This window comes from Scatophagus argus, chromosome 8 (assembly GCF_020382885.2).
Source record: "Scatophagus argus isolate fScaArg1 chromosome 8, fScaArg1.pri, whole genome shotgun sequence".
NCBI lineage: Eukaryota > Metazoa > Chordata > Actinopteri > Scatophagidae > Scatophagus > Scatophagus argus.
In genome coordinates, this window is record NC_058500.1 from 354,094 (window position 1) to 379,708 (window position 25,615).

A 25,615-nucleotide genomic window follows, 5' to 3' on the forward strand; every position below is an offset into this window, starting at 1 on the left:
CTTATACAATCAAAATTGTCTCTAGGTGCTTTACAGCACCTATCTGAAGAAACCCCGTGGATGAGACGCAAAATGTCTTCAGACATGACAAAGACATGACCAAATCCAGTAGGGTTTGAGTCAGTCTCTTTGAGACTTTCACTTTTTTTAAATTTAATTTTAATTTTATTATTTTTTTCTTTAAATTAAAATTTTTTATTTACCTATTTTTGGTAGCAGGGACACAAAGAATTTCACTGCACATTGTACCGTGTATGATTGTGTATGTGACAAATAAACCTATCTTGTATCTTGTATCTTGACAGCTATGACCTGGATAAGTGAAAATATCCACAGACATGTTTTTAGGGGATTTTATCCAGAACAGAGAAATGTGGTTAATACAGGGTTAATCTGAGTGTGTGTGTCTCTTGTGTTTGTATGTCTCTGTGTGTTGATTGGTTGTTAGAAGTCGTTTTGCTCCTCAGCTGCTGCTAATTGCTATGTCTTGCATGAGAACAGCTGCTTCACAGAGCGAGAGAGAGAGAGAGAGAGAGAGAGAGAGAGAGAGAGTGTGTGTGTGTGTGTGTGTACAGTCAGTTTTCTTGGATGAGATGGTAAACTGGTGATTTTCTCTCCATGTGTTTCCATGTGTTTCTCTCTTTAACCCGGTTAGTCACTGACCCACTTCTGCTGTGTAATCTGCTGTAGCCCCGCCCCCAGCTCAAACCACAGAGGTGAGTTGACGACATCATCACCAACGAAGCCTCGATAAGACCTTGCTGAACCACAGTCAGCTGTGACCGGCTCTGGGCCTGAAACAGGATTCAGCTCAGCTCAGTTTTGACTTTGCTCTGTTGTTAGCTTAGCCACAATGCTAGCTTGTTACTGATTTATGATCTGTGATCTATGAGAACCTTTCTGTTTAGTAAAGCATAGAGTTAGCCTCAAACAAAGTGTGTAGGGCTGGTAGGCACCATCTCTACTCCTCCACCTCCCCAACACCACCACCATCTCTACTCCTCCACTTCCCCAACACCACCACCATCTCTACTCCTCCACCTCCCCAACACCACCACCATCTCTACTCCTCCACTTCCCCAACACCACCACCATCTCTACTCCTCCACCTCCCCAACACCACCACCATCTCTACTCCCCCACCTCCTCTCCTCTTCTTCCTCTCCCCTCATCAGATCAACATATAATTCATTATTTTATGTCACTGTGTGTCCAGTTGTCCTCGTAGTTTTGTGTCTCTCCCTCCCTTTCTTTTCTCTCTCTGTATCTTTCTCTCCATCCAGATCTACATGTTGAACTGCATCCTCTGACAGACCCAGTGACAAACCCAGTGTCTACTGTCAAACTCTGCCTGTCGTATGATGTTTACTGCATGTATGTTTCTCTCTCTCTCTCTCTTTCATCCTCTCTGTCCTGTCTACCTCTTCTTCTCCTCCTTCACCCAGCCGACTATCAGCAGGATGGTTCTCCCTTGTGAGTCGGGTCCTGCTCAGGGTTTCTTCCTGTTAAAAGGGAGTTTTTCCTTGCCACTGTCTGCTTGCTCGGGGGTTCAGGCTCTGGGTCTCTGTAAAGCACCTTTTTGATTGTAAAAGGTGCTATATAAATAAAACCGAATAGAATTGAATTGAACTGAGCGATGCAATTCTTCTTTACTTCAAGAACCAATTCAATCAACAGTTTTCACTTCAAAGAACAAAACAAACAGCAGTTATTAGATCAAATCACGAACATGTTGTTCCAGCTACACTGTGGTGTGGTTTTGAGACTCACGTTGTTCCTGAAGGAGTGGGCTCTGATTGGATCCTCAGCAGCCAATGAGCAGCTGCTGAGGATGATGAAGACGAGGATGAGGTTGGTGAAGATGTGGTGGTGGATCAGAGTATGACAGGCCACACGGATACTGGAGAAAGACAGAGACTTCCTGTTAAAGACGTTCAAGAGGCAGCTTGGCTACTAGTAACCCTGACCAGACCCGATCCAAGACCTGACTGAGGATGGAAACTACAGAGGTGCTAATGCTAACAGTTAGATGTGTTAGCACAGTCAAGCACAAAACTTACGGGTTTGTCTTGCTGAGGCAGAAGAAGGCACTGCCTTCTGGGATTGGAAGAACCTTCTCTTTCGGGGGTGCAAGGTCGGCCATCTTTAGCTGGACTCCTCCATCTGATGGAAGGAGAGGAGAAGGGGAGAGACAAGACAGGAGGAGAAAAGAAAGATGAGTCCTTCAGAGATCATGTTTAGGGTATCTTCTGATGTATCACATTGAAATCAATGAGTTGAATTTTCATGTTGAATCTTACTATCTCTTGTACATGATCAATTATATATTATTGGTTTACTGAATGGGTTCAGAGCCAACAATCAACACTGGAGCCAGACAAAAGGCTACTGTTCACCTGTGGTACCTGTACTACAAATGAAATAAATCTTATTGTCCATCTGACTCATTCAATTCAGTTCATGTAGAATGTGGAGTCTGTGGTTCAGAACTGACCGTCTTCTCCCTCAGGAAGCTCCTCTTCCTCCTCATACTCGGTGTCTTCATCAACATCCACCTGAGGAGACAAACAGTAAGATCGATGGACTAATGTTTAAGAGTCAACACTCAAGTCAGGCCTCCGTGTTCACCTTCACTTCCTGTTCAGCCTCCTCCTCCTCCTCCTCCTCTGCTCCCTCGGTCTTCTTACTGGAGAGACAGCAGGAGACAGACAGGAAATAAGAAACTGCTCCTCCTCTTCTTATTTTCTACAATAGTTTGACTCCCATCTTTCTCTCCTTCATCCATCACTCACTCTTTCTTCTTATCGTCTCCATCTCCTCCTGCCAGGTTGTCCACAGCAATGGCCAAGAAGACATTCAGCAGGATGTCTGACACACACTAAGAACACGTAACAACATCAGGCTGTACAGGATGAACTGAACTTCAATACATTCAGCTAACTAGCTAACTAGGAGTTGGAATGCGGGACTTGAAGTATTTTTACCGTGTGGTAGAGGTTCATCCATCTAAGTGAAGGATCGAAGTACTTCCTGCACCACTGAAGTGCAGGCTGCAGCTGAAGGATACAGTTACCACAGATGAAGAGGATGACAAAGTAAACGCAGACGATCATCCCTGGAAACACGGGGCCTCCGTATGCCATGATGCCATCATACATGACCACGTTCCAGTCCTCACCTGTCAGGATCTGCACACACAGTCAACACCGGGATCAGCAGTCCATCGTGGCTTCACTCATCAGCTGGATCACTGATCACACTCATCATCACAGCCGCAGGAAACATCAGGAAACACCTCAAGGTAGATGTGCAGTTACAGTTCAACATATGCTCTTGTGCTGTGCAGGTTGTTTTTTTGCTTTTCAATATCTGAAATTATGTCTGAGGTTTTGTTATATTTTCTCCTGCATGCCCAGCTTCCAAAGCAGATAATTCTGGACTTCCTGTTTAGACAGATTTCCCTCCGTCCTGTTTGTGAAGGGCCAATCACAATTGTTTGTCTAATAACTATTATCTAATATCTCAATGTCTGACAAAAAGACCAGATTGGCAAAGCCACAGATAATGAAGATAACGAATGTTTCAGTCTAATACCCACTTATCATGCATATTGGCAATAATCCGAAAACTAAATGTGCATTACAACACTGGGGTTATGACAGCAATATTGTGTGCAGTGATGCGCTATATGGACAAAAGTATTGGAAAATCTGAGCTGCCAATTTACAGAGAAATGCATCAAAAGTAATTGGGAGGAGCTTCATCTTGCAGTGATCCCAAACACACTGCCAGCTCAACAAGGGACTTCATCAGAGGGAATCACCAGACCCAAACCCAACAGAACATGCATTTCAACTGCTGAAGAGGAGACTGAAGGGAAAAACTCCCCCAGACAATTAACAACAGAAGGAGGCTGCCGTAAAAGCCTGGAACAGTATATCAAAAGAAGAAAACAACAACTTGTTGATGTCAGTGAGTCACAGGCTTGATGCTGTTATTGCAAACAAAGGGATCTGCAACAAGTTATTAAGCTGCATTTATCTCAGTCTCACTGGACCTGTCAGTCTCATGTTCTAATACTTTTGCTCACTGAATATGTAAGTAATCTGGCAAAAAAGGTGCTGTCTCGCATGCTTTTTATGTGATCTGGATGTAAATATCAGCAAATAAAAGCTGCAATTCTGAAAACTGAAGCTGAAAGCTGAAAGCTGAAAACTTTCATCTCATCTTTTATTCTTAAACCAAAATATGTTCAGTAAACCAAAGACAAAAGCAATGGCCTCGCTGTTCCAATACTTCTGGAGGACACTGTGTTTAATGCAAAGCTATCGAAGTCCCTGTGGATGTAATGGTCAGTTGGTCAATACTTTTGTCTACATCGTGTCCACTTCATTTGTGCTGCTGTGTTTTTAGGTTTCTCCTCACTGATATGAATATAAAGAAAGGAAGTGTGAGTTTGTGCGATTGAACACAAACTGTTCTGCGCAGCAGAAACAGGAAGCTCTGAGGGGCTGAAACTGCTGGTGTGTTACCTGGAAGCAGGTGAGCAGCGCCTGCGGGAAGGAGTCGAAGGTGCTGCGTTTCGTCTGTGTTTCATCAAAGTTGAACTTCCCTCCAAACAGCTGCATGCCGAGCAGAGCGAAGATGATGAGGAAGAGGAAGAGGAGGAGCAGCAGGGATGCAATGGACTTCATGGAATTCAGCAGGGACGCCACCAGATTGGACAGAGCCGTCCAATGGCTGAGCAGACAGACAGTGACATCAGAGGAGGTGCGTTGATGACTGAGCTGTGTGAACACCTGACTCAGGTGTGTTTTCTCACCGTGTCACCTTGAAGATTCTGAGCAGGCGGACGCAGCGCAGCACCGAGATGCCCAGAGGAGGCATGATCTCCATCTCCACCAGGATGGTCTCCACGATGCCTCCACACACCACGAAGCAGTCGAAGCGGTTAAAGAACGCCACAAAGTAATGAGCCAATCCCAGGCTGTACATCTTCAGCAGCATCTCGACGGTGAACAGAGACAGCAGCACCTTGTTGGCGATGTCTGCGCGCACACACACACACACATGCTTCCTTTGTTAATGCACTGATTTCTACCAATCATGATCTTAGGATGGTCTGTTGTTCACAGTACATCCAGGATGTGGATGCCGTAGCGAAGTGCACTGCTCAAGTACTGGACTTACTGAGTAGGCCTCTGTGCTTTGGTACTTTGGAACTATATTTTGATGCTGATATTATTGTACTTTTACTTCTGTTAAGATTATGAATGCAGTACTTTCACAGCATTTACAGAGTATTTCTTCACTGTGGTATTGCTACTTCTACTCAAACAAAAGATGTGAAAATTTCTTCCAGCACTGCATTTGTGTACTGTGAGAAGATCTGAAGAAACGACTACAGGGAGACCAACTGTTGGGTAAGCAGGTGCTGCTACCTTGGACTTGTGTCAGCCAATCAGGCTGGTTGTAGTGCTCTGAGGCACTGAGGGAGGTGTTGAGGAAGACGAGTAGCAGAACCAGCCAATAGAAGGTCACCGATTTGACGGCAGTGCGACAGTTCCTGCGACAGACTCGATTCCAACGACGCAAGGTTCGGCTGAGGGAGAGAAGAGTCCGCTGTTAGGCTAAACTGACAGCTGAGCGCTTAAAAGTCTGACAGTCTGTGAACTCACCAGCAGCTGATCTTCATCATCTGAGAGCTGTAAGGAGATTGAAGTCAGTTCAGAAAGCTCACAGCCAGAGAAGTAAGCAGGTGTGTACATCCCATGCTCAAGAACTGTGTGTGTGTGTGTGTGTGTGTGTGTGTGTTACCAGCAGGCCTGGCAGCAGTTTGTATGTTCCTCATCGATGTTCTCAGTGTTTTCTGATGCTGTTTCACTCGCAGGAAGACTCGCTGACAGACAGACAGATAGGCAGACAGACAGGAGCCACTTCATTAGGATGAAATACTGTGTGTATTGTGAAGTTATACTGTACTGAAACAATTAATTTTTAGCAGAATTACTGATTCTTTACATTGAATTAGTTCATTAATTATTGTTGCTGTTATTGACAGCATCTTGGGCTTCATGTCCTCTGCTTTTGTTTGCTGGACTGAAGTGTACGCATGTTTGTTGGCAGCTGGTCCTGGTTCAGTTCACGCATACGTAGTGTGTTAACTGACACACTGAGAGTAGAAACAGGGTCAGAGATACGAGGACAGAGACCCAAATACTCAACAGTATTTCTACATTTAGACTGACACACACACACACACACACACACACACACCTGCACAACAGTATGTGTGAAGAGTTAACACCCAAACATGATGAGAAAGAACAAAGTTTCACCATGAGTTTCATTGGAGTGACTGAACCATCCGAACTTCCCCCGCTTCTTATCTGACAGATCACCCAGAGACGGACCTGACAGACAGACAGACAGGCAGACAGACAGGCAGGGAGACAAGCAGGCAAACAGACAATTCAGCACTGAAACGGGTCATTTCACTGACTATCAGACCAGCTTGTGTGAGATCAGTGTAGCAGTCCTGTTGGCTTCATGTAGTGGAAGGAGTATTCAAATCATTTATTTCTGTATCAGCAGTATCACATCATAAAAATATGCTTTGTCACAAGTAAAAGTCCTGAATTCAAAATTAAAGGCACTCATAAATCATTACTAATTTTACTATTGATGCATTAATATCTAAGGAGTACTTCACTGTTGTAGTCAAAGTGCAGCTAATCTGAATTACTTGATTCACCACAAATCAGATTTTATAAAATCTCATGGAATATTTCCCTCTGAAGTACATCAAAGGTTGCATGAAATGAAATTCAAGTTCTTCAAAATTGTACTTGAGTGCAATACTACAGTATTTCAGTAAATGTGCTTAGTTACACTCCACCACTGGTGGGTCTTCTGATGAGTTTCAGCCTCACTTCACTGACTGATTAATTCATTTTAATAGGCTTTATTAATTGACATCCATTAACGTGTGGTCACTGACTGATGTTTTAATTAACTGTTAATAAATGAACTGAGGTGAAGGAAAATATCAACACAAAGAGCCACATACACAACCAGTCAGACCAGTAACACACAAGCTCTCTCTCTCTCTCACACACACACACACACACAGATTGTGTCTGAGTCTTACGAGGGTTTCCGTCCTCGTCCAGTTCGTCCATGTCCTCAGCCTGAGTGATCCAGTCCATGTATCCACACAGGTCCTCCTCCATCTGCTGCTTCTCCCTCAGCTTCTGGAAATCTCCTCGAGCCTTCGCCTTCTCCCTCTCCTTGCTGAACTCTCTGCAACATCCACACAACATTCAAATGCCACACAAACACTAGAAGCTCTACAGACCTGAGGGATTACAACATCTCACTGCATGTTTGAAGGAGGAAATGACTTTTCTTTGTTGGAAAGTGTTGTGAAAGATGGCCAACCCGCTGAGGACTCCCAGAACCAGGTTGAGAACGAAGAATGATCCAAAAATCACCAGACTGACAAAATAAACCCAGGGCAGCTCGAACCCTATGGCATCATTCATCTGCAAACGCAAACGGAGATATTACTCGCCTGTGTGAGCGAGACCGGATGCTGCTGAGTGGGTCTCTGCTATCTGTGATTTACCCAGTAGAGTACGTCGGTCCATCCCTCCATAGTGATGCACTGGAACACGGTCAGCATGGCGAAGAAGAAGTTGTCAAAGTTGGTGATTCCTCCGTTGGGGCCGTCCCACCTCCCCCGACACTCTGAGCCGTTAACAACACACTGACGACCATGACCGGCAAACGCACATGGCACTGGGTCGTCCTCTACAAAATTATCTGGAAAATATTATGTTTTAATCAGAAGATTTCAGAAGGTTTCATTTGAACAGGTGTGTGACAACATTATCACTCTATTCGCTAAGCAGAAAGGTTGGGTGAACAGAGAGGTGAGGGACAAAAACAGCTAACTTTTGGTCAGGTGAGAGCAGTCAGACAGCACCGGTGGAGTAAGACTGAAGTCTGGCATCAAAGAGGTTAAATACATCAGAGACATCAGCAGAAACTAAAGAGAGACCTGCACACCAACAACACCAAAGATAAGTGTTGAGCAAACCAGAATATCACGAACCAAAGGGTCTACCTGTTCCTATGTAGTAACAGGTCTTGTGCATGCGTCCTATGAAGAGCTCCAAACCGATGATGGCGTAGATAATGATGACGAAGAGAACCAGGAGAGCAATGTGGAGCAAAGGAACCATGGCCTTCATGATGGAGTTCAACACAATCTGCAGACCTGACAGACACACAAAACTTTAAACATGTGCAACAAAACAAACACACACACACACACACCTTTCAATAAACTCACTGGGAACTCCAGAAACCAGTCTGAGGGGCCTCAGGACTCTGAAGGCTCTCAGAGCCTTGACATCCAGACCTCCGGGCTTCCCTGGCATATGATGAGTGGTCACCTGCTCACCAGATTTATGAGTCATCGTTTCCAAGACGACACTGAATAACCTGCATGTTTGACAAGAACAAAAACAGACGGTGAGTAATGTTTGAATACTATGCAAATACAAGTGACATAACAATGATGTGGTTTTGGATCTTTTGTCCTAAAACAGAGGATGTAGTTGATGTTGATCCCACCAGTTTAAGGCTACATTGGTGGCTGCATGTTCTTCACTGATACAGGAAGCCAGCTCATACAGATGTCAGGAATGGTACTCACCCCATCCTTAAGGCACCCAGGAGCCCTACTGCCGTGATTCACTGTCCGAAAACCAGGTGTGCAACACTATTTCAATAATAATGTTTTAATAATCATGTTTCATCATTGATGTCAAAGTTCCATTATGTCATTGTGCCTCACAGAGCTATGAGTGTAGATTCAGACTCTTATTCTGGTCGTTTGGACAGTTGTGTGAATATCAAGTTATCTTTTCCACGGCGTCAAGTCAAAACCAAACTCCTAAAAGAAACCCTCAGTGTTCCACATGCAGCCACCTCTCATTGCATCATCTCTGACTGGATCATTTACAAAAGATCCAGAATGTGGCAGCACGTCTGGTTTTTAATGAACCCAAACGGGCTCATGTCGCTCCACTACTCATTCAACTACACTGGTTACCTGTGGCAGCCAGAATCAAATTCAAGTCACTAACGCTGGCCTACAGAGAGACCTCGGGGTCTGCACCCAGCTACCTGAGCGCTCTCGTTCAGGTTTACGACCCTTCTGGGGCTCTACGTTCAGCAAATGAACGTCGTCTGGCTCTGCCATCCCTTCACACAAGGTGCTCCCAAGCCAGACTTTCCTCCCACAACAGCCTACCAGCCACAGTGAGAGCAGCCGTGTCCCCCTCTTCCTTTAAAAAGCACCTGAAAACTCACCTGTTCCACCTGCACCTTCTCTCCTAACATCCCTAACCCTCTGACAGCCTTCACTCTCTCATGTTCTCCTGCTCTTCTACTGAAGCACTTCTGATTATGTTTTAGCTCTTATTGCTTTAGTCTGATTCTGTTGTACTGGAACTTGTGATTCTGTAAGCGTCTGCTAAATGAAGTGTAATGGAATGGAATGGACCAGAGTGTCCTCAGGCAGAGTTACCGTGACACCAGGCTTCTTCATCATCATCACCCGAGGTCCCGAGTCGCACCCCTGTCCTGCAGCGAGGACATAAACCAACATGGGGGACAAAGCTCAGGACCTGCAGGACCTGCTGTGACCTCAGCAGGTGACTGTAAGACTCACACTGCTGCTGTCGGCTTGTTCCGGGCTCAGGTCAAAGCCTTCTCACCCCCCTCTCTGCTTTATGAGATTTTAGTTTGTTTTCTGTGTTTTCTGCTGTAATGTGCTCTGTCTTTGTCTCGATAAATGTAGTATAATGTTTACTGTGACAATTGTTGTGAACTTACTGTGGGTAATTCAAATTAAAAGCCTTCCTGCATGGGAGAGCACATGTAGTGCATATTGTACTTAGTATTGAGTATTTCTTTTTTATGCTACTTCATACTTCCACTCATCATCAGAAAATGCCTAATTGATCCTTGATTTGAATTTGAATTGATTGATAGGAAATTCATAAGCTACCCAGAATAACTGTAATACAATAGTATACCATATCTTATTCTGAATATTGGTACTAATGTTTGTCATGAGGGTGACATGAGAGCAAATATCATTAAAAGCTATTGGGTTCATCTTCTAGAGAGCAGAAATGAAATCAGGAACTTTCTTTTAAATCAAACCTGCACTTGTTGAGAAAGAAACAAGACAAGCCAAAACCACTCTGGAGGCTGGTCTGATAATGCTGTAGCTAAATTAACAGAAGTGATTCAGTTAGCATTTAACAGAACACTCCAGCACTAAGGAAGAAACCATCGTACCTCTCAAATTGATCATTTTGTTGATAGAGCGGCAAGCTCAAGATGATACTCGACTCTGCTGCCCCCCGAAGAAAACTATAAAGCAAAAGACATTAATACCATGGTACACCTTTGAGATCCGCAAATTACTCAGCGTTAATTGAGAATAACAAGCATAACCCCAGGTTTGTGTTCGGCACTGTAGCCAGGCTGACAGAGAGCCATAGTGCTATTGAGCCTTGTATCCCTGTGACCCTCAGCAGCAATGACTTCATAACCTTTTTTAATGACAAGATTTTAAACATTAGAGACAAAATTCAACACCTGCTGACCTCAGCTGGTACTGAGCAAATCCAGAATGCTGCTTCACGTGTACTGCCAAAAACCCATATAAGAGATCATGTTTCTCCTGTGCTGGCTTCTCAACACAGGCTACCTGTAAAATACAGGATAGAATTTAAAATTCTTCTCCTCACATACCAAGCATACCAATGGTCAGGCACCATCAGATCTTGAAGGACTCATAGTACATTATTATCCTACTTGTGGGTCCGGGAGACACCCTCTCTACATTTAAGAGTAGACTTAAAACTTTCCTTTTTGATAGAGCTTATAGTTAGGACTGGCTTAGGCTGGCCCAGGTTATGCTGCTATAGGCTCAGACTGCCTGGGATCTCGCATGATGCACTGAGATTCTTTCTCCTAATCTGAATGAGTGGTGAAACATCTTAACTTTTAAACTGAAGTCCAGTTGCCCCAACGTAAGCTCTTCTATGCAAGGTGATGTGGATGACTGAGAATCTACACAGACATAAATCTGAGCCTTGTATTGATAAACTATAAGATACAGAAGTCAAAATTCTAAGATAATGTTTACAAATGTCTTTTTCTTTAATAAATGCAATGCACCTCTGTGGTGTTTCAGGAGTTAATCTACAGTGACTGCAATGACTGTTTTTGTTAGACAGCTGAGGTTTATTGTGGGCGGGTGGGTGTGTATATTTAGTTGCAGTGTACAGTGATCACAGTCAGCTGTCACATACACTCAACACAAAAACACTAAACTAAGATAAATTGTGGCGTCGCTGCAGGGTTTGTTCCTCCACTGACCGCAAGAAAGGAAGCTGCAGAGTTTACTGCAGTCAAATCTGATTTACTGCTACAACTCTTTAAACACTGCTAAACTACACATAGAGACACTTGACACAGAGAGCAACAGAGGACAGGGAGGCTGATTAAAAAGAGAGAACCGGGACCCAAAAATATAGTCAGAATCCAAGAATAGAACCAAACAAACAAAAATGTCTAAAGCTTCCCACCCACCCAAATTTCAACAGAGAACCAACAGATTCAACTGTTCTTTTGTATTCTCACCCAACAATGACGATAACAAAGTCGAGCAGGTTCCAGCCATTGCGGATGTAGGAGCTGGGGTGCATCACCAAACCGTAGGCCAAGATCTTCAGAAAGGTTTCCACAGTAAAGATGATGAGGAAGATGTACTCCACTTGCTCCTGAAACGCAGAGAGAACACATTCCTATACCTGTACAATTGTAGATGTAAACATAGATGAATCAAAAACTGATGAAGTCTGGAGCTGATTGTTCACCACTGACAACCTGCTATGGACATCACACATCATCCCCAGTCTGGTAAAGAAAGCTCAGAAACACCTGAACTACAGAAACTTCAGAAGGCTAAATCCCCTTGATCAAAACCATTCAGAACATCAGTGTTACCATTTACTGAGCATCAGTGATATCAGCGAGGTGTCTGCACAGTCCAAAGGACATAAAAACACAACAGCAAGCCAAGGCACAGCCTGTTCACCTACTACAGTCTGACAACACGTACACAAGTACCTGCTGTCGTCTGACAACACGTACACAAGTATCTGCTGTCGTCTGACAACACGTACACAAGTACCTGCTGTCGTCTGACAACACATACACAAGTATCTGCTGCCACACAGGCAGACTACGTAGCAGCCTCGTCTCTCAGGCTGTGAGATACCTGAACTCATCCTCCACACAATTTGAGACAACACAATAAATATATTAAAATGTGGTCACAAAGCAAGTGAGCTCCACATGTGTGCTTATTCTGTAAATAAAATAAAATAAAAGAACCTCTAAAGCATATATTTTACACCATAAACAAGACAGTGTGTGTGTGTGTGTGTGTGCGCGTGTGCGTTGCTTGCATGCATGTGACTTGGTAAATGTGGATGTAGGGACTTTGTGAGCATTTCAGAGGATTACCAATCTGCCATCATCCCTGCTCCACACACACACACACACACATGTTTGTCCTTCTGCACTTGTGAGGATTCTCATCAACATGACATATTTGCTAGCCCCTAACTCTCACCTTGTCCATCCCAACTAACTGGCCTTAGGCATGTATAAGTTGTGCTGACATCCTCATTTCTAATCATTATTAGTTTAATAAGGGTAAGTTGAGAAAAGAGTATGTGGCCAATCAGATGGAATTTCAAAATGTCTGACCTGCTCGGTGAAAGCCTTTTGCATATGAAGGGAATTTGAATATCATGTAGAAAAGGCCCCACCAGTTGCAATGAAAACCACAATACAGTAAGGAAATGACTGTATACTGAAGTACAGTTACTGAGGAGACCGGATTCTACAATTTGTTCACCTTCTTAATTCACTGTGTTAGTATGCTAGCAAAAGCTAATTAGCAACAGAATGATGACGCAAAGCTTTGCTAAAAGTTACAAATTGTTTCTGAGATACATTGTGTCACTTATCTCAATCCAAAAAAGTCAGTATTTTGAATTTTTAAGTCCAATCTTCAGTTAGTCAGTTGGGGATTTATTACATTTTAACAAGGAGGATGGACCCCTGAGGATACAGACAGGAGGGGGGGGGATTCAGAGAAAAAACTTCAAATCCACAATATTTTATGTTCCCACAGTTTGGATTTGAGTGGGTGTGTTTAGTCAAAAGAAAGTCTTGTGATGCTGCTTTAAGTGGTTTTGTGTGTATGAGACATAGTGTGTTTGAACAGGGAAGAAGAAACATGTAAAAGTCTGTCCATTCTTGGTTGAGAGTTTTGTCGTCTACTTTCATCTCGTCTGTACGCCGACAGGTCTCGTCTCTCCCAGTGAGTGCACCAGACTCAAATTATCGAAAGCACAGAGCTGATTGGCTGAGTAGCATCGCATGAGATGATTTACGTCGCAGGCATCTCTAAGTGACTAAACCAGAGTGGGCTGTAGGTTCCTTACAGGTGAACTGCTCAGACATAAATCAGTTTATTTTTTTGTGTCTCTCCCTCCCTTTCTTTTCTCTCTCTGTATCTTTCTCTCCATCCAGATCTACATGTTGAACTGCATCCTCTGACAAACCCAGTGACAAACCCAGTGTCTACTGTCAAACTCTGCCTGTCGTATGATGTTTACTGCATGTATGTTTCTCTCTCTCTCTCTCTTTCATCCTCTCTGTCCTGTCTACCTCTTCTTCTCCTCCTTCACCCAGCCGACTATCAGCAGGATGGTTCTCCCTTGTGAGTCGGGTCCTGCTCAGGGTTTCTTCCTGTTAAAAGGGAGTTTTTCCTTGCCACTGTCTGCTTGCTCGGGGGTTCAGGCTCTGGGTCTCTGTAAAGCACCTTTTTGATTGTAAAAGGTGCTATATAAATAAAATTGAAAATTGAATAAATGTGAGCCATGCTGGGTTTGACATGTTATTTCTTGAGTTTTGGCGAGCTGAGTAAAATTTATTTTAATTATGGGTCATACAAACACACTGTGTTTTAACAAGAGCACGCAGTCACGCAAGCAAGAACAAGTAAATCATGTGTTTGATGTGTTTTCTGATTGCATCGTAGCCCTCTGAATACGAATCAAATTGGGAGTTTTGAGATTCCCAGCACACCACGAACAGCAGCAAAAATGTGTTGATTTGATGGAAAACTGAAGGTCTCATCTTCAAGCAACTGCCGTCAAGTTCACTGTTAGAACGAGGATGGGAACCTCAGTGGTTATCCTCCACTTGTTTGTTTGCAGTAGTTGTCTTCTTTCTTGAAAGAATCAGAATCAGAATAAAGGAATTCTGATTCTGATTCTTTCAAGGATTGTGTGACAGTGGAAAGAAAAGTGAGCATGCAACAAGGAACACACACACACACACACACACTCCTGCTCAGTGTGCATCCGTCACTTCAATATAAAATGACTTCATGAAGAGTGTGTACAGTCCAACTGTAAGTGAGAGAGCTGAAGCATCGGAGCAGAAACTCTCAGCTGATCACATCTGATCTCAGACCTGTCAATCACTTGCTGGATCTATATGTGACCTTTGACCTTTATGGCAGTGTTTATGGGCTTCACATCAGCTGACTTGACATCTTAAAGGAAACTGATAAATGAACTGTACCTGGTCTGACTGACCAACCATAGCTCTTTACAGCACGGGCCTGAGTGCATCCGCTCACATGCAGGATCATAAGCATTCATGCCAACACTGATGGGGGAGCCATCGGGAGCCACGTGGCTCCCGATGGCTCCTTTCTGACAAGACGACCACTCCTGAGCCACAGCTGACTACAAAGCCAATGGTGTCCCCTCTTTCCAGGATTTGAGCTAGCAAGCTTGTTCAGTTAGTGTACAGCTAGCTTCCAAGTCCAGTTAGCCTAAATCAACTGGATTAGATAAATCCCCTTGTGGTTTGTCTTCTCCAGACTGACATTTCCGATGGATTCCAGTTTAATTCCTTTGTGTCCAATACAGGTTTAGTGTATCTCAACATAAAGCTAAGCTAGGCTAAACCTGTACAAATTTTCAGTCTAATTCAATCAAAAGAGAATAAAAATCTTCCAACAATTCCAAAGGTTCATCTGTCTGCTGGATGTGCAGCTAACAGGGTGACCTGAGGCTGAAACGTTAACGCCACCTGAGTCCACAACACACTTTACAGAAACTCAAACATTCCTCTGCCCTCCGTTCATTCATTCCATTTCTTCATTCAGATTTCACAAACTGTAGTTGTGTGGTTGATCTCACCAGGTCGTGGTTGGTGGAGTTGGAGTCGTCCTCAGGAAATGGCTTAGAAACTCCTAAAGCGACACAGTTAGCAAAGATGGCTAACAAAATGAAGATATCAAACGGTCTGAGAGGCACGCTAAGGAAGGGGGACCAAACTGTAAAAACTATTATGTACACAAACCTTTTTCCCCACACTAGAGAAATCTTACTTTGACTCATTAAACTGCCCATTAATTCAATTCAGTTCAATTCAATTTTATTTATATAGCACCTCTCTAGGTGCTCAGAGGATGCAGTGCACCATGTAGACCTGGATGGAGAGAAACCTGCAGAAAGATACAGAGAAAGAAAGGGAGGGAGAGACACAAAACTACAAGGACAACTGGACACACAGTTAGTGACATAAACATAATGAATTATATGTTGATCTGATGAGGGGAGAGGAAGAAGAGGAGAGGAGGTGGGGGAGTAGAGATGGTGGTGGTGTTGAGGAGGAGGTGGGGGAGTAGAGATGGTGGTGGTGTTGGGGAGGTGGAGGAACTGCTCGGTGGATCATGCTTGTGTCCCCCAGCAGCATAGGCCTATAGCAGTGTAGCTATGATAGAGATTAAAGACTAACATTTAGTCACACCTGTTCTACCTGTGGCTGTCTGTCAAGAAGTGACTGTAACTATGGCTACCAGCCCTACACACTTTGTTTGAGGCTAACTATATTCTTTACTAAACAGAAAGGTTTTAAGTCTGGTCTTAAAGGTGGAGGTGGTGTCTGCCTGTCAAACCCAGACTGACAACTGATTCCACAGCAGGGGTGCCTGATAGCTAAAGGCTCGTCCTCCCGTTCTACTTTTATGAATTCTGGGAACTGCAAGTAAACCTGCACTCTGTGATCTGAGTGATCTATTGGGAATATATGGGACTATTAGATCCTGCAGGTATGATGGGGCTAGTCCATTTAGGGCCTTATATGTAAGTAGGAGAATTTTAAAGTCTATTCTGAATTTTACCGGAAGCCAGTAAAGAGAAGCTAAGATGGGGGAGATATGATCCCTTTTACTGATTCCTGTTAAAACTTTAGCTGCTGCATTCTGGATCAGCTGCAGGCTATTAATGGAATAATTTCCTGATAATAGTGAGTTGCAGTAGTCCAGCCTAGAAGTAATAAAAGCATGGACAAGTTTTTCAGCATCACTCTGGGGGGCACAAGCCCTTGGTCTGATGCCATGAGGAGGTCATTTGTGACTTTAACCAGTGCTGTTTCTGTGCTGTGATGGGCTCTGAAACCAGACTGAAACATCTCAAAGAGACTGTTCCTGTGTAGGTGATCAATTAACCGATTTGCAACCACTCTTTCGAGTATTTTAGATAAGAACGGGAGGTTGGATATCGGCCTATAGTTTGCTAAGATGTCTGGGTCAAGTGAAGGTTTTTTAAGTAAAGGTCTAATAACAGCGGTTTTAAACGCCTGTGGTACATAACCTGTTGTTAAGGATAAGTTTATCTGATCTAAGAGGGAAACGCCAATCAAGGGAAAGACGTCCTTGAGGAGCTTAGTTGGGATGGGGTCTAAGAGACATGTAGTTGGGTTAGATTTGTTAATGCTGGAGGTCAGCTCGGGGAGGTCTATGGACAGGAACCTGTCCAGAGATGGACTAGGATTAAAAGTGGTCTCTAAAGATGTCAATATATTGGCTATTGTGGGGAAATCTTTATTGATTTTTTTCTCTAATGTTAGTGTTTTTATTGGTGAAGAAACTCATGAAGTCTTCACTACTAAGAGCTGCAGGAATACAAGGTTCAACAGAGCTGTGACTCTTGGTCAGCCTGGCTACAGTGTTAAAGAGAAAACGTGGGTTGTTCTTGTTTTGCTCTATTAATGTTGAATAATAGGCAGTTCTGGCTTCACGAAGGGCCTTTTTGTATGCCAATAGACTGTCTTTCCAGGCTCTCTGGGATTCATCTGATTTGGAGGAGTACCACTTCCTCTCCATCCGTCTTGATGTTTGTTTAAGTGTTCGTATATTTGAATTATACCAAGGAGCTCGCCTCCTATGATGTTTAATCTTTCTCTGTGGAGCAACCATATCTAAAACTGTGTGCAACGTGGCTGCAGTGTTGTTGACAAAAGAATCAATATCTCCAGGAGTAACGTTTAAATCAGTACGGTCTGTTGTACTGGTACCTGGTGCTGAGGGGAGCTGTGATGGGATTGCATCCCTAAATCTGTCTACACTATCTTCAGAGAGGCATCTGGTGTAGTAGACCTTTTTGTTGTGTGCTGTAAAGTCTGTTAGAATTAGCTCAAAAGTTAGAAGTGAATTTAAGTTACTTTATTAATCCCAAGCTGGGAAATGATTTCTCTGCATTTAACCCATCACTGAGTGAAACACACACACATGCAACATGCAGTGAAACACACAGGAGCAGTGGGCTGCATCAAGCGCCTGGGGGGCATATTGGGGGTTAAGTGCCTTGCTCAAGGGCACATCAGCCAGCTAATGGTCTGAAAGCAGAGGGTTTTGAGGGACAACTAACAGGTTCTTAGTTTCTAGGCCGTAGGTGAGAACCAGATCGAGTGTGTGATTGTGGCAGTGTGTTGGTTCATTTACTGTCTGAAGGAAACCTATTGAATCTAAGAGTGAACTAAAGGCTGACTTAAGACTGTCAGAGTCAACATCCATATGGATGTTAAAGTCACCTACTATAATGACTTTATCTGTACTGAGCACTAAACTAGATAAGAAGTCAGAAAACTCAGACAGGAACTCTAACAATAAACACAACAACTAATAAAACTGGCCACGTTGTTTTCTGGACACCACCGTGACAGCCAGCGACGGAGCGATGACATGTGGCTAAACATGTCATCGCTGGTCAGGTTCGGGAGGGGACCAGAGAACACTACGGAGTCCGACATGGTTTTTGTCAAATTACACACAGACTCAATATTGACTTTGGTGACCTCCGACTGGCGTAGCCGAGTGTCGTTAGCGCCGACGTGAATTATCATCTTACCATATTTACTCTTATCTCTCGCCAGCAGCTTTAAATTGCCCTCTATGTCGCCCGCTCTGGCCCCCGGGATGCATTTGACTATGGTCGCTGGTGTTGGCTTCATGTATCGCAAAACAGAATCGGCAATAACCAGGGTCGGTTTCTCAGCGGGTGTGTCGCTGAGTGGGGAAAAGCGGTTAGACACTTTGTTTTGGACTACGCTTCTGTCAAACGGCCACCCAACCTCCCTGACTTCCCGGCTGCTCGGGGGCTGCCGGGGGGCGGCTGACATCAGCTATGGCAGGCCGGTCCGCACAGGCTAACTGCTGCTGGCTAGCTGACGGGGCTACTGGACTATGATCTACAGTACGAAGCTGGGCCTCTAACTCAGTTAGCCTCGCCTCCAAAGCTGTGAATAAGCTACACTTTCTACACATCTCACTCTCACTAAAGGATGCAGAGGAATAACTAAACATTTCACACACCTTACAGAAGACGGGAGAGGCAGAGGGAGAGCGAGTGGAAGAAGCCATGCTAACACTAAGTTAAGCTGAGCTGAACGACAGACAGAACGAGGATCAGGAAAGGAAAGAATCCAGAGGATTGTGCAGTTAATTAAATTTTCCTGAAGTGCTTGTGTACTTATTTGTAAAAACCAACCACAGTGAAAGCTAACACAAAGTATGTCGACTGAAGTAAATCCGCAACACCGAGCACCAAACGCAAGCAAGTGAACGAGTAGGACAGAGCAGAAACAGGAAGTGACGCAATACATTACCCGACCGTCCCAACCATTAGTAGATAAAAGAGTAAAGTAAACTGGCAATAAAGAATAAAGGATACTTCCACTCGACGATAGAGAGAGCAGCACGTCTGATTGGATTGTTGAGTTTCAGACAGAATAACGCTCTGGGAGCTCGCTGAACCTGATTACTGCCCTGGACCTGATGAGGAAGAGGGACATCATCATCACGGTTGACATAATCAGTTTTTAACATTACACCATTACAATCATCATCATTACCATCAGCTGCTAACTAGCTTCCTACCAAAAGCAGTCACGGAGCATTATTTTTAGCACATCAGCTAACAGCATGAGTTGTGGGAGGACACCACTAACATGTCCTCATCCTCACTGGTTTTATTGGAGTTAACCTGAAATACATTTGTTCATCCTTATCCTCTGGTCCTCATTTGCTCTGCTACAATGCATGAAACGATAGGAACAGTAATGTGTTGTCTCACCTGTTTCTTAGCGTGTTGTCCTCTCCTCCTCTGAGTTCCTGTTGAACTTGTGGTTGAGTGAAGGGTGTCAGTTCTTGTCATCTTCACTGCTCCTTCATCTTCTCCATCCAGTTCTTCGTCCCACTCTGCATCCCTCGCCACTCCTCCTCCTCCACCCCCTTCTCCTCCCTCCTCCTCCTCTTCCTCACCGTCTCCTCCTCCCTCCTCCCCATCCACTGCTTTGGTGTAGCCATTACGACCAGAACCTGGAGACAAACAGAGAAGACACAGTTACTTTCTTGCGTTTAAATTAAATTTAATATTTCTGAAAACATGACACCGCCGAAAACATGTAGTCGCTAATCACACATGGCCAGAGAGCTGCAGGAGTGGAAGTTATTTTGTAGTCCAGTTCATTTTCACCGAGACACAGATGGTGACTGTCGTAATTTTAATTTATAATTTGGTTGTGCGTGAAACCCTGAAATCCCCAGGACAACAAATTAAAAGCTGTGTTACAAAACATCTGATTCCCGAATCCATCTGACTCCCAAGATGCATTTCACTCATAAATAAGTAAATAAATAAAATCCTACTTTAAATGCTTCAAAACATTCACACAACACACAACAAAGACCTAGAAAAGTACCGAACCAAAGTGTCTCCATCTGCAGCAGCTCCAGCAGTAAACTGCTGCTCTGACGCATCAGTATGAACAATCCAATCCTCACATGACTCAGAACACGTCTGTACTTTAACTACACGCAAATACAGACTTCGACTTTTACTCAAAGGATCTGAGAACTGCATGTTGTCCATCAAAGAGGAGGAGGAGGAGCAGGAAGAGCAGTAGGAAGAGGAGGAGGAGGAGGAGAAGCAGCAGGAAAAGGAGGAGGAGGAAGAGGATGAGGAGGAGGAAGAGCAGTAGGAAGAGGAGAAGGAAGAAGATGAGGAGGAGGAAGAGCAGTAGGAAGAGGAGGAGGAGCAGGAAGAGGTAACCATTTCCAGGGGAGGGCAAAACAGAAATATTGTAGTGAACAGCTGTGACCTAGATCTGTGTGTGTGTGTGTGTGAGAGAGTGTGTGTTTGACTGTGTGTGTGTGTGTGTGTGTGTGTGTGTGTGGTGTGTGTGATCTGGGTCATGATTTATGTGGTACCTGAGCACCGTGAATACACAGTGAGATTACATGATGATCTGCTCTTTCTCTCTCTTAGATATTTCCTCGATTTCCTGTTTCCCAGCATGCTTTGCTGCGGTGTCCAGCTGATGGTTTTGGTGTTTCGGCGGGCAGAGGTAAACAGTAAGTGGAGTCTCCTTGAACAAATCACTTTAAACTTATATGAAGATGTGTTCACAGACAGTGGGAATTGGCAGCCACTTCATAAAGTAATGACAGAGCGACATTTTTCACTTCCATCATTTGGACTTTTTAATCACATTCCAAACATTCCAAAAATGAGGCACATTGTGTCTCAAGAAGCCTAACCACACATGTTAGGCTGGACTATTGCAGCTCCCTGACATCAGGCTGCAGTCCATAAAGACTCTGATCCAGAACGCTGCTGCACGTGAACTGACAAAAACTCATATTAGAGATCATATTTCTCCTGTAGTGGCTTCATGACACTGGCTGCCTGTAAAACTCAGAATAGGGTTTAATAGTCTCTTGAAAGTCCTAAATAGTCCAGGACCATCTTATCTTCAAGAGCTCAGAGTTACCTGTCTGACTAGTGAACTGACTCAACCACAGTGACTGTGTGTCTTTACTGGAAATATGCCACAACCGTCCCTCATGAGTCCACTTCAGCCTGTCTGAAACACAGACTCGACCCAGAACCTGAAACAGGAGTCTGTGGAAACAGGTGACCCGAACCAGATTTACTCAACACACCTGAGCGTCGTCACATGATTTTACATGATTTAACTTAAAGTTTAAAGTCCTGACATATTTGTTTTGTTGAAATATTTTTTGTTTGCTACAAGGAAAGTACAACATGAAATGTAGTATTGGGGATGAGTGAGTCCACCTTTACCTGTACAGCCAACTACATTACCTGTGTGTAAGTGGGTGGTGCTTAAACTGGACTGGATGGCACTGACAGGAAGTGCTTGTTCACAGAGTGAGCAAATTTACACAACAAGATTTCATGAAGTGAATGAATTACGCTCAGGCAGCCGCAGCGCGAGGACGACTGTGTCATACTAGACTGTACAAAGTACACGACCTGTACTGGATACGAGTCTCAGCCGAGTATTCGCTGGACCCCACGTGGTGCTGCTCACCTGGTTCATCAGACTCACACGCACGTGAAACTTTCCTGTCACTGAACTCAGAGCTGGCAGCATCCCAGCAGATCAGCTGTCCAATCAGCAGCTGAGGTTTGGCCAGTGCAGGTCACATGACTGCGGGTCACGTTGCTTCTTCCTGTGGGTGAGCTGCTTCACCCGCAGGATGACAAGAACCGACTAATTATCCCTGAATTACCCCGAGTCAACTCACATCATCATGACAACAGAGTGTGTGTGTGTGTGTGCATGTGCGTGTGTCTACTGTGTGCGTGTGTGTGTGTGTGTGTGTGTGTGTAGTGGGGCATCCCATCACTCGCACACAACCCTGCCTCTGCCTTGTTAACTTTCTACTTTTCACTGCTCTGTGTGTGTGTGTGTGTGTGTGTGTGTGTGTGTGTGTGTGTGTGTCAGGCTGCCCTCCAGCCTGGTCCAGCTGGAAGGTCATCAGTTTGTTTTTTTCCTTCTTATTTTCCTGCTCAGACTCGCAGCAGCAGTGAAGCCGATCAATACGTCATCACATCTGATGTTGTTATTCGATTTTAGAAACGTATGTGTTAAAGTGACACATTTATGTCTGATTGTGTATAGAAAATTGTACTTTTCCTGCCTTGATGTCTTTAAACATCTGGACTGTCGGCTGAAGTAAACAACAGCTAAAGTTGAGAGGATTTCACTGTTTTTGCCATCAAATCTGTCGATGAGATCCTGTCGTCATCAGCGTCATCAGATGTGATAAAAGATAAAATGCACAGAAACAGACGTGAGATGTCTTTTCTGTTATGGACGGTCACACATGTCAAACCTGTTGGGTCTCCATGTTTAATTCTCTCTTGTAAAAACACTTCAGATCTTTCTAATGTTTGTGCAGTCTCATCTTTTTCTTTTTCTGCTCATCACAAAGCTGTGCTGAACGCTGGAGCCCCTCAAGGCTGCGTGCTCAGCCCCCTGCTGTTCATGTTTCTCACCCATGACTGTGTGGGAACACACAGCTCAAACCACATCATCAAGTTTGCGGATGATACGACCCCGGTGGGTTTGATCAGCGGTGACAATGAGGCCCTGTACAGAGAGGAGGTGGTAGAGCTCAGCGACTGGTGCAGAAACAACAACCTGTCCCTCAACGTGGACAAAACAAAAGAACTGGTCATTGACTTCAAACGGTCTCCGCATGCAACAACCTTCCCGTAGAGATTGTCCAGAGTACAAAGTTTCTGGGCGTACACATCACAGACAATCTCACATGGACTCTGAACACCACACACATCACTAAGAAAGCCCATCTCCCAACCCCCATCCTGACAGCATTCTACAGGGGGACTACTGAGAGCAGCCTCTGCAGCGCCATCACAGCGTGGTTTGGAAACCGCACTGCTGTAGACCAAAAGGCCCTGCAGAAAAGATCAGTGGGGCCTCTCTTCCCTCCCCCACGGACCTTTTCAACACCCGGTGTCTGCGCAAAGCCACGGGCAGCATCAAGGACGCCACACATCCCTCGCATGCACTCTCCTCCTTAGGCAGAAGGTACCGCAGCATCACTGCCCGCACTTCCAGAATGGGAAAAGCTTCTTCCCACAGCCAATCAGACTGCTGAATAACTCCTGAGTTAAGCTGCACATTGCACCTTAAAAACACAATTGTACTTTCTCTCTGCTGCTATCTATATATTTATATACTTATACTCTGCGTACACTGCATATACTCTGTGTTGCGCCTCACCTGGAGAGGCAGAGAAAAGGTCCTGTATGTTTGTATGACACGCTGAGTCCAGGTGAGTTTCACAACATTTAATATGAAACACAATGGCTACTACAGCGGCTTTCAGTTAACACACGCGCATATGATGCTAATCTACGGTGCCCACGTGACCCAAACCCTGCATATCACCGTGGCAACCAGATCACACAAATCAAAAGACGAATAATCCACCATTGAAACATACATGGCTCCTACACTCTGCATATCACTACTACTACTTCTCTGCATAATACTCTGCAGCTATTTATATATCTATATATTTTTGATATACTGCATATAGTATATACTTTACACATATTTCTCCCTGCTGTTATTTCTAAGAAGAAGAATTGCTTTATTGGCAGTATGTATGTTTTCACATACACAAACTGAATTTGTCTTCTGCATTCAACACATCCTTAGCTGAACACACATGCAACACAAAGCATATTACATGCAGTGGAAGGGTTAGGGGTTAAGTGCCTTGCTCAAGGGCCAGCTAATGGAATGGGGGAGCATTTTTCGCATTAATCACTCCACCACACCCAAATTTTTCCTGCCCGTCCGGTGGAGGAATCGAACCGACGACCTTCCGACCACAAGCCGCCTCTCCAGCCTCTAGGCCACGGCTGCCCCCGCATGCATCTGTATATACTTTACACATAATGTATATACTCTGCATATAGTATATTCTTCTCTGTTGCTATATAAGTTGCTATTAATATATGCTATTCATATACTGTCTTCTGATATTTATATATTCTGCTGCTAGTTACATATTTATATATACCACAATTACTCTTCAACTGTGAACCTACTAGATCTACAAAAAACCCAGTTCCGCATTAGTCTTGTCCCGTCTTCGTGTCCTACATGTGTATATTTAGACTGCATAGATCCTGTCTTGTGCTGTCTCACTGTCTTTCTTAAGTGTCACATGTAGCATTAAATTGTTCCTGGGGAAACGTAATTTCATCTCACTTGACTTGACGTCTGGTTTCTGCTGGTTAGGTGACACTGACAGTGTGAACCTGCAGACTGACTGACGAGGAAGCAGCGAAGAGAAATAAAACCTTCTTCTGGTCTCCCAGAAGTGTGTGTGTGTGTGTGTGTGTGTGTGTGTGTCTGCTGTGTGCGTGTGTAGTGCGGCCATGTTCAAACAGACACACACCTGCAGTCCACAGCACAGGTGAGCTACAAAGTTCATAAGCACCAGCATCATCATCACACACGTGAGGTTTGGGGGGAAGAAGTTTTCAGAAGGACCAGAGCTGCAGCAGATGTCACAAATCTCCCAGGTGGTGCGTTCAAGGACCCTGACATAAAAAACAACCAAATTGAGTTTATTCTTTTTCTTCATGTTTGATTGAGATGAAAACGTGTGACTCGCTGGAATAAAGGACTTCCTGTCAGGACTCGACGGGCTGGGATGAAACTCGCTTTGAAGGTTCCGCTTTAGATAAAGTTAACATAAGCCGCGTTCATGGACGGAACAAAAGGGCGGATTAACCCTGCTGCCACGGTAACCAATGATGTCACATGTGCTAATGCTCATTTCCATGACAACGTTATCAGAAGGTCCGTGGAGGCCATCTTAATTCAGCGAGCAGAGAGCAGGAAGTGTGATCCTCCGTCAGGATGAGGAAGATTAAACCGAGCCACTCTCTAAATGATGGAGGTTGTGACCTCTGTTAACCCCACACTAACTGAGGTCAAAGGTCACAGTGTGAGATACAGGTGTGTTGCTGCCAAATGTTTGCTCAGGTTCAACTGACCAGTGGTCAGTCCAGTGGTTCTCAGCCTGGGACTGGGACCCTCTGTGGGGTCCCAAGATAAATCTAATGACTCAAAAATAATCAAAAGAAATCGGAAAAATATATGGAACACCAAAAATCTTCACCTCTTCAGGTGTCTGAAAATCCTGTGAAGTTAAGAAAAACATTTTGTGTGTTTGTACCACAGCAAACACACATCCAGAGTACTCTGTGATGAGGAGTCATGATCCTGAGTTATT

At 44.2% G+C, this 25,615-nt stretch overlaps 1 protein-coding gene across 1 annotated transcript in view; it reads right to left on the reverse strand.

Moving 5' to 3' along the window:
• Window positions 1–25,615, reverse strand: part of cacna1fb (calcium channel, voltage-dependent, L type, alpha 1F subunit) — a 40,452-nt gene that overhangs the window by 13,615 nt on the left and 1,222 nt on the right. The window contains exons 2-22 of the mRNA XM_046396640.1: window positions 19,599–19,843; window positions 19,197–19,297; window positions 15,381–15,486; window positions 11,731–11,870; window positions 8,357–8,508; window positions 8,129–8,281; window positions 7,628–7,824; window positions 7,441–7,544; window positions 7,151–7,302; window positions 6,339–6,413; window positions 5,818–5,899; window positions 5,679–5,705; window positions 5,442–5,602; window positions 4,823–5,048; window positions 4,533–4,740; window positions 3,068–3,188; window positions 2,793–2,868; window positions 2,629–2,686; window positions 2,495–2,555; window positions 2,061–2,163; window positions 1,771–1,900 (exon numbers count right to left, since the gene is read on the reverse strand). Of these exons, the coding sequence (XP_046252596.1) occupies window positions 1,771–1,900; window positions 2,061–2,163; window positions 2,495–2,555; window positions 2,629–2,686; window positions 2,793–2,868; window positions 3,068–3,188; window positions 4,533–4,740; window positions 4,823–5,048; window positions 5,442–5,602; window positions 5,679–5,705; window positions 5,818–5,899; window positions 6,339–6,413; window positions 7,151–7,302; window positions 7,441–7,544; window positions 7,628–7,824; window positions 8,129–8,281; window positions 8,357–8,508; window positions 11,731–11,870; window positions 15,381–15,486; window positions 19,197–19,297; window positions 19,599–19,843 (2,678 nt within the window). The remainder of the gene's footprint in view (window positions 1–1,770; window positions 1,901–2,060; window positions 2,164–2,494; window positions 2,556–2,628; window positions 2,687–2,792; window positions 2,869–3,067; window positions 3,189–4,532; window positions 4,741–4,822; window positions 5,049–5,441; window positions 5,603–5,678; window positions 5,706–5,817; window positions 5,900–6,338; window positions 6,414–7,150; window positions 7,303–7,440; window positions 7,545–7,627; window positions 7,825–8,128; window positions 8,282–8,356; window positions 8,509–11,730; window positions 11,871–15,380; window positions 15,487–19,196; window positions 19,298–19,598; window positions 19,844–25,615) is intronic.